Source organism: Eschrichtius robustus, chromosome 2 (genome assembly GCF_028021215.1).
Source record: "Eschrichtius robustus isolate mEscRob2 chromosome 2, mEscRob2.pri, whole genome shotgun sequence".
In the NCBI taxonomy this organism is placed as follows: Eukaryota; Metazoa; Chordata; class Mammalia; order Artiodactyla; family Eschrichtiidae; genus Eschrichtius; species Eschrichtius robustus.
Window position 1 is genome coordinate 167,122,526 of NC_090825.1, and position 13,144 is coordinate 167,135,669.

Consider the following 13,144-nt stretch of genomic DNA (forward strand, 5'->3'; position numbering starts at 1 on the left):
AAGGCTCCTAGTCTAAAGAGGGAGATGCAGACCAAGGAAATTAATCTGAGTGAGGAAGCAAGATCTGGGATCCTAGTGAGATGGGAGAGACAGGGCCTAAGAATTCTAGTCTAATGGGGGAGACACAAGTCTAGGAAGCCAATCTGAGGAGAAGCACCTAGGCCTTAATTCAGGGAGTTTGAGAGGGCTGCAGTTACGCATATGTTAAAATAGTCCAGGGCTATATTGGGAAGTTCTGACACTGCCATCCCTTTCTGCCCTGCAGACAAGCGGACTGACAAATCTGCTGTGTCGGGTGCCATCCGGCTACACATCAGTGTGGAGATCAAAGGCGAGGAGAAGGTGGCCCCCTACCATGTCCAGTATACCTGTTTGCACGAGGTGAGGCCCACCGCTCCACCCTGCATTTGAAGTTCACCTTTGTCTCCCACGTTACCTCCACTCACCATTCCTGCCTGCCCTAGCTCCTCCTTCCTCTTTCTGACCACACCATTCACATTCCCCTGGGCCTCTGAGACTGTCCCCTATGCCATTCTCTGTGCTCAGAAAACTCCTCCCCGTCAATCAAGGTCCAGCTTCAGGGCCCCCTCCTCTGGAAGCCCTCCATGACCTCCAGGCAGACTCTCACTACAGAAATCCAGGTCTTCCAACTGTCCCAGCCCTGAACACTCAGGATTAGGTTTTGTGTGCCTGGGTTTGTCTCTTCCAGCTGCCTAGGGGTTCCTGGAGAGAACTCAGTATGTTGAATGAATAAATGATTGGATGAATGAGTATTGAGTGAATAAAAGAATGGGTGGAAAGATGAAAGGATGGGTGGATGGATGTGTGCTTGATCTATTGGAAGTATAGATGAGTTGGATGCGTGAATTGGGGGTAGTTGGATAGATGGATGGGTGAATAGATGGATGGGCAGATAGATGAAGTATGGAAGGATAGATGGATGGATAAATTGATGGGTGGATAGATAGGTGATGGATGGATGGTTGAATGGGTTGATAAGTTAGATGGACAGATTAAGCTGTGGGTAGTAGATGGGATAGATGGGCATGTGGTTGAATTACTAGACAGAAGGATGAGTGGATAGGTGAATTTGGGGGTAGTTGGAATGGTGGGTAGGTAGGTTGGTGGATAGATGGATGGATGGAAGAAAGGGTGGGTGGATGGATGTATGGTTGAACCATCCACAGGTGTATGGATGGGAGAGTTTTGGAGTAGTTGGGTAGGTGGATGGATGAGTAGATGCATGGACAGATGGATGATGGCTGGGTGGATTGATGGTTGATTGGGTAGAAGGATGAATTATTGGATGGACAGGTGAAGTTGCGGGTAAATGTATGGGATGGATGGATGTGTGGTTGAATTACTGAAAGAATGGATAAAGTGAACAGGTGGATTTTTGGGTAGTTGGATTGATGGGTGAGGGAGGGAGTAGATGGTTAGAGGGATGGGTGGGTAGATGGGTGGATGGACAGATGGACGGATGGATGGGTGTGTAGTTGAACCATTGGGAGGATGGATGAGGGATAGCTGAAATTTGGGGTAGTTGGATGGGTGGACGGGTGGTGGACGGCTGAAAGGGTAGATGAATGAATTAATGAATAAACAGATAGATGGATGATGTAAGCTGCCCTATACTTGGGATGTCTGACCCCCGGTGTCCCCTTGCACTCTCTATGACACCTTCTCCCTTGTGGTGGCAGAACCTGTTCCACTTCGTGACAGATGTGCAGAACAACGGGGTCGTGAAGATCCCAGATGCCAAGGGTGATGACGCCTGGAAGGTTTACTATGATGAGACAGCCCAGGAGATCGTGGACGAGTTTGCCATGCGCTATGGCGTCGAGTCCATCTACCAAGCCATGACGTAAGGCTGCAGGCTGTGGTGGACATGAGGACGAGGTGGAGGAAACTGGGGGGAGGGGTGGTTACCAAGTGGCCACTGGCAAATCTGGGGTGGAAGGGATTCTTGGGAGGAGGAGCCAGAGAGGAAGTGAGCGTGGTGGGGGTTATGTAATTTCCCTGGAGGTTAGACAAGTGCCATTGCTGGGGGCTAGAGTGACAAGGATGAGAGCTGGAGATAAGAGGCAGAGACAGGGCAATTCAGAGAGGAGACAAACTCAGAGGACAGAATCAAGCAGAGGAAAAGGGGATAGTTTGGGGGGTTGTGAGGGCTGTCTTAGAGGCATTCTGGGGGCTGGACACCAGACCCAGTGCTTCCCATTACCTCCTACCAGCCACTTTGCCTGCCTCTCCTCCAAGTACATGTGTCCTGGGGTGCCTGCCGTCATGAGCACCCTGCTTGCCAACATCAACGCCTATTACGCGCACACCACCGCCTCCACCAACGTGTCTGCCTCTGACCGCTTCGCAGCCTCCAACTTTGGGGTCAGTCCCAGGGGTGGGGGCCTGGAGATGAGGGAGAGCTTGACCCTGTGCTGGTCACACCTTGTGTGATTTCCAGATCCCCAATCTGGACCTGACTTGCTGTGTGACTTTGCACCAGTCACTTCCCCTCTCTGAGCCTCATTTTACCCCTCTGTTGAATGGATGTTATGAGGGGTCCGTTCAACAGCGGATGGGGTACACTTAACGTATAGCAACCACTTAGCCAATGTGGCAGCCACCTTTAGCTGCTACACTTGATCCCCAAGTCCCTGCTTTCATCCAACCTTCTCCTCCTCCTCTGCCTCCTCAGAAAGAACGCTTTGTGAAGCTCCTGGACCAGCTGCATAACTCCTTGCGGATTGACCTCTCCATGTATCGGGTGAGAAGAGCATGCATGATGATTTGCTCACCCCAGGCATGTGTGTGCCTGGAGGGGACAGCTGCCAGCAGGCATGCACATGGGAGGACCCATCTTAACATGTAGAATGTGTTCCTCTGACACATGTACACATATGTGGGCAGCACCTGCCCAAAAAGTTTGGTGTATCCAAGCAGACACCCCCAGTTACTTCAAGGTGTTCTCAATGACCCCTAACACACCTCCTGAAACTTGGAGGCTCTTGTGTCTCCCCTAAAACGCTGTCTCCCATCATCCCCTGGCCTTCTTCCATAACCCCACCTCTCTTCTCCCTTCCACAGAATAACTTCCCAGCCAGCAGCCCAGAGAGACTCCAGGACCTCAAATCCACGGTGGATCTTCTCACCAGCATCACCTTCTTTCGGATGAAGGTTGGTAAGGGGACCCAGTTCCATTAGCTCTCCAGGGAGGATACTCCAGGACTGTTGGCTCCTAAACGAGTAACATTTCTCCTGGAAAGCAGTGCCCTTTCTCAGTGACCCTCTGCTTTCACATTGCTACAACATTTCCTTAAAACCAGCTCCACTTGTAGCCACTTCCTGGGTACCTCCTGTCCCAATTGTGCACACCCATGCCCATCTCACTTCCTCCTGCCAGGTGCAAGAACTCCAGAGCCCACCCCGAGCCAGCCAGGTGGTGAAGGACTGTGTGAAAGCCTGCCTCAACTCCACTTACGAATACATCTTCAACAATTGTCATGAACTCTACAGTCGAGAGTACCAGACTGACCCGGTGAGGACCCCAGATGAGGCAGAAGGGGCTAGGGGACTCCAACCAGACCCTGGTCCAAGTCCCAGATCTGCCCCTTCCCAAGTGATTTAACCGTTCTGGGCCTCAGTATCTCCCCCTGTAAAATGGGGTCATAAACCCACATCTCAGGATTAAGGAGGAGATTCAATGAGATACAAGCTTCAGATGAAACATAGTTAAGTGCTTAGCACCTGGTACACAGTAGGAGGGAATAAACCTCCTACTAAACTAAACCAAAATAAATTTGGTTTTAGTTAAACTTAGTTGAGTCCGGCATAATACAGTGTGCCTAGAATAGAGTCCCTGTTCAATAAATATTGAGTTGAATTGAATTTCTTCAGTTCAGTCTTGAACTCAATTTATTTGAGATCTTTCAACACGCTGTTTACACATATAATGTCCCAGGATTGTCAGTAAGGTTTCCAGGAGCTTATACTCTATTAGGAGGGAAAAATGTATCAATTGGAAATTTACAACCTGGGGTGATTAGCACTGGAAGGGAGGAATTGCAAGAGGCTGTGGGAGCTGAGCCCCTTCCTCAGCTTGGGCTTCAGATAGGAGATAACACATAAGCTGAATTCAGTTCAATTTTACTTCATTCTGTTCATTTACATTCAGTTGAGTTGAAATCAAGTCGCTCTTAACTGAACTGGGTTGAGATGAAGTAGATTAAATTGGGCTGGGTTTAGTTCAACTATGATCAGTTTAGATCTATTTATTTCTGTTTGCTTGACTTAAAATTGCTCTAGGCTAATTAGTGAGCATCACTGAGTTGGACTGAGTTGACTGTAACTGAGTAAAAATGTATTCATCTCCATTCAGTTTACTTGAATTGAAATTGTTCTTGACTGGGTTGAGTTGGCTTGAGTTAGGATGAGCTAGGTTGTTGGATTAGGTACCGTTGAGTTCAACTGAGTTTGGATGAGTTGGACTTATTTCAGTTGAGTTTAACTACTTTGGTTTCCATTGACTAACTAAAGTTGGATTGAGGTGGCCTGAGTATGTTAGGTTGAGATAAGTAGGTGGAGTTGGATTGGGTTGACTTGGGTTGAGTTGAATTAGATTAAGTTGGATTGGGTTGAGTTCAAGTTGATTTATTTCCATTATTTTGATTTAGATTGATCTTGATCTTGAACAAGTTGATTAGGTTCAATCCACTTGGGTTCATTTGAGTTTAATTCAATCCAGTTAAGTTTAATTCCACTAATTCAGTGTAATTGGCCCAGTTCCACTGAATTAACTCTGAAAACTGCCATCTGTTAAGCTAAGTGGTCCTGATTTGCATTCATTTCAGTTCTGTTTGGTTTAGCAGGCTTGAGTTTGTTCAACTAAATTCAGTTCCATTCAGTTTTATGAGTTGAGCCTAATTAAGCTTCGTTGAGCTGTGTGGACATGAGATCTGTTGGGGCCAGTTTATGTGAGTTTAGTTCCTTTTCATGCAGACCTCACACCTGAAACTTACATATGTTAATGGGGCCCTTCCTCACTAACCTCCTGGCCCTCAATAATGAAATGTCTGAGCTCCCCACCCCTGGATCCTCTGTGGCAAACACCCACACTGTTCTTTCCAGGCCAAGAAGGGGGAAGTTCCCCCAGAGGAACAGGGCCCCAGCATCAAGAACCTCGACTTCTGGTCCAAGCTGATCACTCTCATAGTGTCCATCATTGAGGAAGACAAGAATTCCTACACTCCCTGCCTCAACCAGTGAGTTCTGTGTCTGTGCAGTTAATTATCTGGAGGTCGTCATGAATGTGTGTCACAGTTTTGTGTCTTGTGTGTAAAGGCAATCGTATCTAATTACATATGAAATGTTGTATATGTGGGGGCAGTTGTGGGTGTGGTTGTGCATGGATGAAATATGGCATAATTTGCAAACAAACAAAATTGTGTGCAGGTACACAATCACTGGTCTAATCAGACATGTATTTTGTATGTGTTGATTTGTGTAACTGTGCACGTATGTATGTAATTTTATATGTGTCTGTAGGTTCATAAGTAACAATAGATCGTGTTGTTCAAGTATTTACTATGTTAGATACTCTACTAAATGTTTTGCATGTACATCACATATATATAATATATAATTTTGTGTATAGTTGTGGTTTATGGATTTAATTGTTATTTGTGTACAATTGTGGAATGTACTTTAATGTGCAATGTTGTGTATTGTGTAATTATGTGTGAATGTGTGCACAGTTTTGGTTTGTGGCTTTACATGTCTGTAGAATTTTCGCCTGTGTTAGCTGAATGAGCTATTATGTTTTACTGCTCCCTGACGTGAGCGCTAGAAAGGCTCCTGTCTCTGGGGTGCCAGCATCTCTTGGTTACTTAGATATTGTGTTAAGATGAGGGATTTTGGATGGATGGACCAAATGATGGATGGATGAATGGATGGATGGACAGATGAATGGAGATGTATGGATGAATAGATGGATGGATGGATGGACAGATGGATGAATGGATGGATGGATGGATGGATAGATCGGTGGAAGGATGGGTGGGTGGATAAAGGAATGAATGCAGGGATGGATGGAGAGATGGACAGATGGGTGAACAGACAGATGGGTGGGTGAATGGATAGGTAGATAGATGGATGAATGGGTCAATGAGTGAATGGAGGGATGGGTAGGTGGAGGCTCAGAGAGAAACGGGGCCCCAGTGCAGAGTCACTCGGCAAGTCAGTAGCTATGAATGAACTTGAATCCAGATCCCTTGCCTGTCCCGCACTACCCTCTGGGGCTGGGAAGGCCAAAGCATCCTGTGCCATCTGGCTTCTGTCTGCCAAGGTTTCATACTTTCATGGCCTTCACCAGGTTTCCCCAGGAATTGAACGTGGGTAAAATCAGCGCTGAAGTGATGTGGAATCTCTTTGCCCAGGATATGAAGTATGCAATGGAGGGTGAGTCCTCCCACCCCTGTATCTCCCAGCCTGGCTACAGCAGGTGGCTGTGCCTCAGTGTCCCCTCTAAGGCTGTGAGTGCCCTGGACCCTCATACCTGAGGTCAGACATCAGTGATGGCCAGAGTGGGCACTACCAAGACAGAGAGTGGCAGACCCTCCCGGCTAAGCTGCCGCCTTGCTTCCCCCACCAGAGCACGATAAGCATCGCCTATGCAAGAGTGCTGATTACATGAACCTCCACTTCAAGGTCAAATGGCTCTACAATGAGTATGTGGCAGAGCTTCCTGCCTTTAAGGACCGAGTGCCTGAGTATCCTGCGTAAGTCCTGTGCCCTGAATCCAAACCAGAACTGTAGCGCTGACAGCTAGACTGAGGTCCAGGGTGGGAGGGTTGACCTCCTCAGAGTTCCCTGGGCATCAGGGGCACAGGTGGGGTACAAACCCAGTGTTCTCCATTCTCAGTCATTGGACTATGGACTCCTATAGCCAGAAAATTAATGATCACAAGTATCAGGAACCGAGCTGAGGAGTCCCACTTGTCTTTTCTCATTTAATCCTTTCACCAGTTCTACGAGTTGGGAGTGTTGTCATTCCCACTTTGTGGATTAGGAAATAGAGGATAAAATGCTGAAGGATTTGCCCAAGGTGATGTCTAATTAGTGACGGAGCCGGGATTCGAACTCGGGATGTCCGACTCTCAGGGCTTTGTTGGAGAGTGGGATGATGGTCACCATTTACCAAGGACCTACTGTGTGCTGTATCAGGATCTCAGAGAATAAACCCACTTACCCAGGGGCAGTTTATCAACCAGGATTTCCACATGTCTGGGCCTTGCTCTGACAATAGTCACATCCTTCATTTCAAGGATGAAGCAGCCAAGGCCTCGTGCAGGAGGGGAGCTGGGGAGTGGCCACCCAGGCCATAGTGTGAGTTTGAGCAGAGGGTTAGGGGGACAAGAGACGGCAGGGCCCCATCCTGTCTCGCCATTCCAGGTGGTTTGAGCCCTTCGTCATCCAGTGGCTGGACGAAAATGAGGAAGTGTCCCGGGATTTCTTGCATGGAGCCCTGGAGCGAGACAAGAAGGATGGGGTAAGAAGGCTGATCCACCACCAAGGTCCCGGTCTGCTCACAGTGGCCTCACTACTTCTGGGGTCTGTTGGGATCCAATCTGGGGGCAAAAAAATGCCCTTGGGATGAGGCCAGTCTCTGAAAGGTGCCAGCCACCTTTGTCTTGTTCACAGTGTTGAGGGTCTTTTGTTCATCCAACAAATGAATGACGGTTTATCAAGCCCCACCCCTCCCCCCTGTGTCCGCCTCTAAGTTCACCTTGCACACTGTCCATCTCATTATCATCCCAGGGCATTCTGGCTCTCTCTGTGGAGAGCAAGAGGGTTGGGCTCTGGGAACTGTCTGGCTCTGACCTCTCTCCTCCCTCCTGTCCTCCCTCCCAATGCAGTTCCAACAGACTTCAGAGCATGCCCTGTTCTCCTGCTCCGTGGTGGATGTCTTCTCCCAGCTCAATCAGAGCTTTGAGATCATCAAGAAACTTGAGTGTCCTGACCCCCAGATCGTGGGGCACTACATGAGGCGCTTTGCCAAGGTTCGGGAGTGTGGATGGGATCCAGGTGGGGGATGGAATAGGGTCAGTGTTGGGGTTGGAGTTGAGGTTAGGATTGAGGTCAGAGTCAGGGTTGATACTGAGGTTGGGACTGAGGTCAAGGTTGGGGTTGGTGCTATCACTGGTATTAAGGTAGGGGTTGAGGTCAGTGTTGGAGTTGGTCATGCCATAGTGATTGGAATTGTGGTTGAAGTTTGAGGTTGGGATTTGAGGTTGAGGTTTGGGTTGAGGTTAGGGCTGGTGATGTCATTGGGATTGGAGTTGAAGTTGGGATCAGGGTTTGGGCTGAGGTTGTGTTTGAGGTTGGGATTTGAGGTTGAGGTTTGGGTTGAGGATAGGGCTGGTGATGTCATTGGGTTTGGAGTTGAAGTTGGGATCAGGGTTTGGGCTGAGGTTGAGTTTGAGGTTGGGATTGAGGTCAGGGTTGTGGTTAAAGCTGGAGTTGAATTTGGAGCTGGGGTCAGGGTTAGAGATGGGGTTGAGGTTGGGGTTAGTTTTAGGGTTACTATTAGGACTGAGATTCAATTGGGCATTGAGGTTGGAGTGAATGTTAGGATTTATGGAGAATGCGGGTGAGTGTTGGGGCGAGTTTGAAGGTTGGGACCATTGGCCTGGGGTTGAGGTTCAGATGGATTGACTTTAACCTGGGGTGAAGTTGAGGACTGCAGATAGGAATTGGGATTCCATTTGGGACTGAGTTATGCTTGTGTTTGGGGCCGGGTTAATGTGATTGTTGGTTGCTCTTGAACCCAGCTTAAAAAAGAGCTGGGTCTATGTAAAATAATCATCTTCATCTGGTGGTGTCTCCCTTTGGCCATGATGGTCATCCTGGGTGGAGAATTCACCCAGCCCAGTGGTCCATCTTAGGTGCTAGTAGGAGTTTGGGTTCATCCCTGATCTCACTAGTGGCTCTTGATGGGCCCATCCAAGCCCAGCCCCTTGTCTCACCCACCCTCTGTGTCCCCCCCAGACCATCAGTAATGTGCTCCTCCAGTATGCGGACATCATCTCCAAGGACTTCGCCTCCTACTGCTCCAAGGAGAAGGAGAAAGTGGTGACCTGCGGGGATCCCTGTCCTGTTTCCCCCAACCCCATTCCATACCCCCAGAGGTCCATCCTTCCCTGGGCTCTGATACCTGCGTCTGCATGTGTGTCCAACTGTGTGTGTCTTTGTGTCGGACTATGTGAGTCTGGGGGTATCTGGAGGTGAGGGGATGTGCCTTCATGTCATTGTCTGGTTGTTGTGAATGAACCCTTCAGGGTGTAAGCTCAAAACTTTGAACTTACAAAGTTTTGAGCCCATGTAGAAGAATACTGGTATGTGACAAGAACTCCCCTTCCTGCTACTCCCAGAGGTCCAGCCCCTCTCCTGGACCCACCAGGTTCAGCCCACCGGAGGGGAGTCCTCCTTGCCCCTGTTGGTCCCCAGAGACACCCCCCCCCAACACTCCCAGAAATCTGATCCCAAATGCCGTCTTCCATTCTCAGATGACCCTGTGGGACCCCAGCTTCCTCCAGACCCAGACCCTGTAACCACCTGAGGTCCCTGGCAGTGCGGGCGAGGGAGGCTCTGGGGAGGGGTCCTGAGCACTGACTCCCTGCTCTGTTCCCATCCCCAGCCCTGCATCCTCATGAACAACACTCAGCAGCTGCGAGTTCAGCTAGAGAAGATGTTCGAAGCCATGGGAGGAAAGGAGGTGAGGCAGGGCCCCCGTGGGGTCACCATCATCCCCGTGTCCCTGCAGGCCCCAGAGCTTGTACCTGATGAATTCCACTTCAGCTACTCTGTCAAACCCAAGCGAGCGGCTTAACTGTCTGGGCCTCAGTTTCCTCTCCAGCCCCTTGGTATTCCTTTCCCTGGATTGGATCCCTTTCCCTGGGTTGGATGGGAAAATGCCCCATCCGTGTGGATGCCCTATAAACCTGACCTGATGTCCCTTCTGCCTCCTCAGCTGGATGCTGAGGCCAGTGACATCTTGAAGGAGCTACAGGTGAAACTCAACAACGTCTTGGATGAGCTCAGCCGGGTGTTTGCTACCAGGTGGGGGCATCTCCAGGGCTGGGAGCAGAAGGGAGGGGGCAGCTCTCAGACCTCTGAGCCTGCGGCATCTGGAGACTCAGCAGATGTAGTGGCGAAGATCTCAGGCTAGGAGTTAGATGAAGTCGAGTTCAATGCAGGCTTCACTGCTTACTAGGTGTGTGGCCTTGGGTGAGTTGCTTAACCTCTCTGAATCTTAGTTTACCCATCTGTAAAGTGGGGATGATGATAAAAATAGTACCTGAGTAGGACTGTGTGATGAAATAAACAACACAGGTAAATATCTTAGTCTGATGTCCATTTCTGCTATTAAATCCCACCCTGGCTGTTATATGCCATCCACAGATCAGCCTCATCCTGCCTTTCTTCCAGAGGCCAGGAGAGTCTGACCTGAGCCCCTCCTCTCTGTGTTCCCAGCTTCCAGCCACACATTGAAGATTGTGTCAAGCAGATGGGTGACATCCTTAGCCAGGTGAAAGGCACAGGCAATGTGCCAGCCAGTGCCTGCAGCAGCGTGGCCCAGGATGCTGACAATGTACTGCAACCCATCATGGACCTGCTGGACAGCAAGTGAGCCAGGCTAGGTGGACTGAGTCCACCAGGGAGGGCTCCGGGGTCGGGCCTCAGAAACCTGGGGGCTGGCCTGGAAAGGACACTCAGGGCATGTTTGCTGGGTGGTGGTTGAATGGTTTGGATGGGTGGGTGAGTGGAGGCATGAAGGGATGGAAAAATGGGTGGGTTAATGATTGGAAGGATTGGTGGGTAAGTATTTGTATGGATGAATGGATGGTAAATGACATGAGGGATGGGTGGGCAGATGGATGTGTAGATTAAAAGATAAATGCTTAGAAACCTAGATGGAGGGTATATGGGTAAAAGGATGGTTGGGTAGATGAATGGATGGATGGAGAGTTGGGTAAGTATTTGGATGGATGAATAACTGGAGGATGGGTGGATGGATGTCTGGGTGGGAGAAAGGAAGAAAGGAAAGAAGGAAGGTAGGGAAAAGTGATGGAGGAAGAATAAAGAAGGTTGCGGGAAGGATGGTTTGGTGGATGGGTGGGTCAGTTGTTGGAAGGATCATGGTGGATTGCCCTCTCTCAGTCCCATACAGTCAATCATGAATTCTGTTGTTTTCCCTCTCATTCCCTTCCTCTCCCTTCTGAGCATGGCCTCAGCCCCCTCATAGTCCCTGGTCTCCAACCTTCCTATTCCAGATCATCCCCCACTATGTTCTTTCAAACAGGAAAGTCTGGCTGTGTCTCTTCTCTCTTAAACACTCTCCCCACTGCCCTCATGCTAAGGCCCAGGCCTTCGTCCTAGACTTTGAGGCCCCTTCCAAGTCTAGCCCCTGCTCACCTGTCCAACCACCTTTCACTCTTCTCCCCATGCGTCACACATCACAGCCCCATCTGACCACCCAGGGGTCCCTGTACAGGCTCTGTGCCCTCTTGCGTGTCCATGGAATGCCTTCCCACCTTGCCCATGTATTGAGGGGAAGGGGCTGCTCAGGTTAGGTCCATCTGGGCACTCTCTCAGCCCTGTCCCTTGCCCCCAGCCTGACTCTCTTTGCCAAAATCTGTGAGAAGACGGTGCTGAAGCGGGTGCTGAAGGAGTTATGGAAGCTGGTCATGAACACCATGGAGAAGACCATCGTCCTGCCACCCCTCACTGACCAGACGGTGAGGCCCACAGGGGGCCAGAGGGGACATCTGGGCTTCCTCCTCTTTGGGAGCCCAGAGAGCTTGGAATCAAAGGCATTGGGGGCTTAGAGGTCATCCAGGCACAAGGGCCATCTGAGGGTATAGAAGCCACCGGAGATCAGTGGGGCCATTCAAAAATCAGAGAGGTCACACATGGGTCAAAAGTCATCAAAGAGGTCATTCAGGGGTCATTTAAAGGTCAAGTAAAGAGATGTCTAGGGGACACAGGGGTCACATGTGGGTCAAGAGATTATTCAAAGGTCAGAGATCACCCAGAAAACAGAGAGGTCAGCTTGGGGATCAAGGCCATCCATGGGTTACAGAGGTTATAGGGGCCAGTGGGTTCATCAGGGGGCTTTGGAGGTCAATCAAGAGACAAGGAGAGGAGATACCCAGATTTCAAAGATCAGAGACCAACAGAACAGAGAGCTCCAGGAAGTCAACCAGAGGTTATGGAGAGCACCCAAGTTCGTAGAGGTCAAGCAGAGGTCAGTGGTCATCCAGAGACCAGGACCGTGCCTCTGGGACTCTTCTGGGAACAGCCCAGAGATGGCGATCTGCAGGGTTGGCGGGGGGAGGGGGGGCGGGGGGCGGCGACATCTTCAGAGGGGTGTGGCTGGGCGTGGGTTCCAGCGGGGAGGTGTCGGTGGCCTGAGGACAGTGATGGCACGCGGTTGATGGCACAACACATAATGGGAGGACATTCCTGGGTGGATGAGAGAGGCTTGGGGGAGGTGGGGGGGCGGGGGTCCGCCTAGAGGCAATGATGGGGGAGGCGCCGGACCTCCGGCTGACTGCCCGCCTCCTCCGGGCTGCTGGGCTGGGCTGGGGCACAGAGTCCGGGTCCGTCCCTCGGTGCCTTCTCCTCCCCTTCCCTGGCCTCCCTGGAGACTCATGGTGACTTATTCCCCCCTCCCCCACCGCCCTGCCCCCATCACGGCTGACAGATGATCGTAAGTAGAGGCCCCTCTGTCCGTCTGTCTGTCCATCCGCTCTGTGTGTGGACTCGGCCCACCGCGTGGCTGCACCCCCCGACCCAGCGCCCCCTCCTTACCCACTGGCCCCCCATCCACTGTCCCACCTCCCGCCTAGATGTGCCTGTGTCTGTCTGGGGCGGGGCATGGGGAGGGGCGGGGCTGGGAGGGAGGGAGGCCACGCCCACCCCCAATTATAAGTACGAAGGAGGGGCCTCCCGCCTCCCAAAACCCGGGCCGGCACCTTCACATCTGCCCACATCCTTTAGTTAGAATTCGCCCTTACTCCCATGCTCAGACACCACCAGGATATCTGGGTCCCCGAAGCTAGAAGGAAGTTCAAAGTCAATGGAACTT

The 13,144-nt window shown here is 50.7% G+C and overlaps 1 protein-coding gene across 4 annotated transcripts in view; it reads left to right on the forward strand.

The window, feature by feature from the left end:
* Nucleotides 1-13,144, forward strand: part of UNC13A (unc-13 homolog A) — a 62,809-nt gene that overhangs the window by 37,284 nt on the left and 12,381 nt on the right. For 2 of the 4 annotated variants that reach the window (XM_068534748.1, XM_068534752.1), the window contains exons 19-34: nt 266-381; nt 1,701-1,864; nt 2,235-2,385; nt 2,696-2,764; nt 3,085-3,174; nt 3,401-3,535; nt 5,125-5,258; nt 6,368-6,453; nt 6,647-6,773; nt 7,447-7,543; nt 7,911-8,054; nt 9,043-9,126; nt 9,692-9,769; nt 10,025-10,113; nt 10,528-10,680; nt 11,669-11,792. In XM_068534748.1, the coding sequence (XP_068390849.1) occupies nt 266-381; nt 1,701-1,864; nt 2,235-2,385; nt 2,696-2,764; nt 3,085-3,174; nt 3,401-3,535; nt 5,125-5,258; nt 6,368-6,453; nt 6,647-6,773; nt 7,447-7,543; nt 7,911-8,054; nt 9,043-9,126; nt 9,692-9,769; nt 10,025-10,113; nt 10,528-10,680; nt 11,669-11,792 (1,841 nt within the window). Of the gene's footprint in view, nt 1-265; nt 382-1,700; nt 1,865-2,234; nt 2,386-2,695; nt 2,765-3,084; nt 3,175-3,400; nt 3,536-5,124; nt 5,259-6,367; nt 6,454-6,646; nt 6,774-7,446; nt 7,544-7,910; nt 8,055-9,042; nt 9,127-9,691; nt 9,770-10,024; nt 10,114-10,527; nt 10,681-11,668; nt 11,793-12,760; nt 12,767-13,144 lie in introns of all 4 variants that reach the window. The other 2 variants (XM_068534751.1, XM_068534749.1) reach the window with 2 other exon arrangements.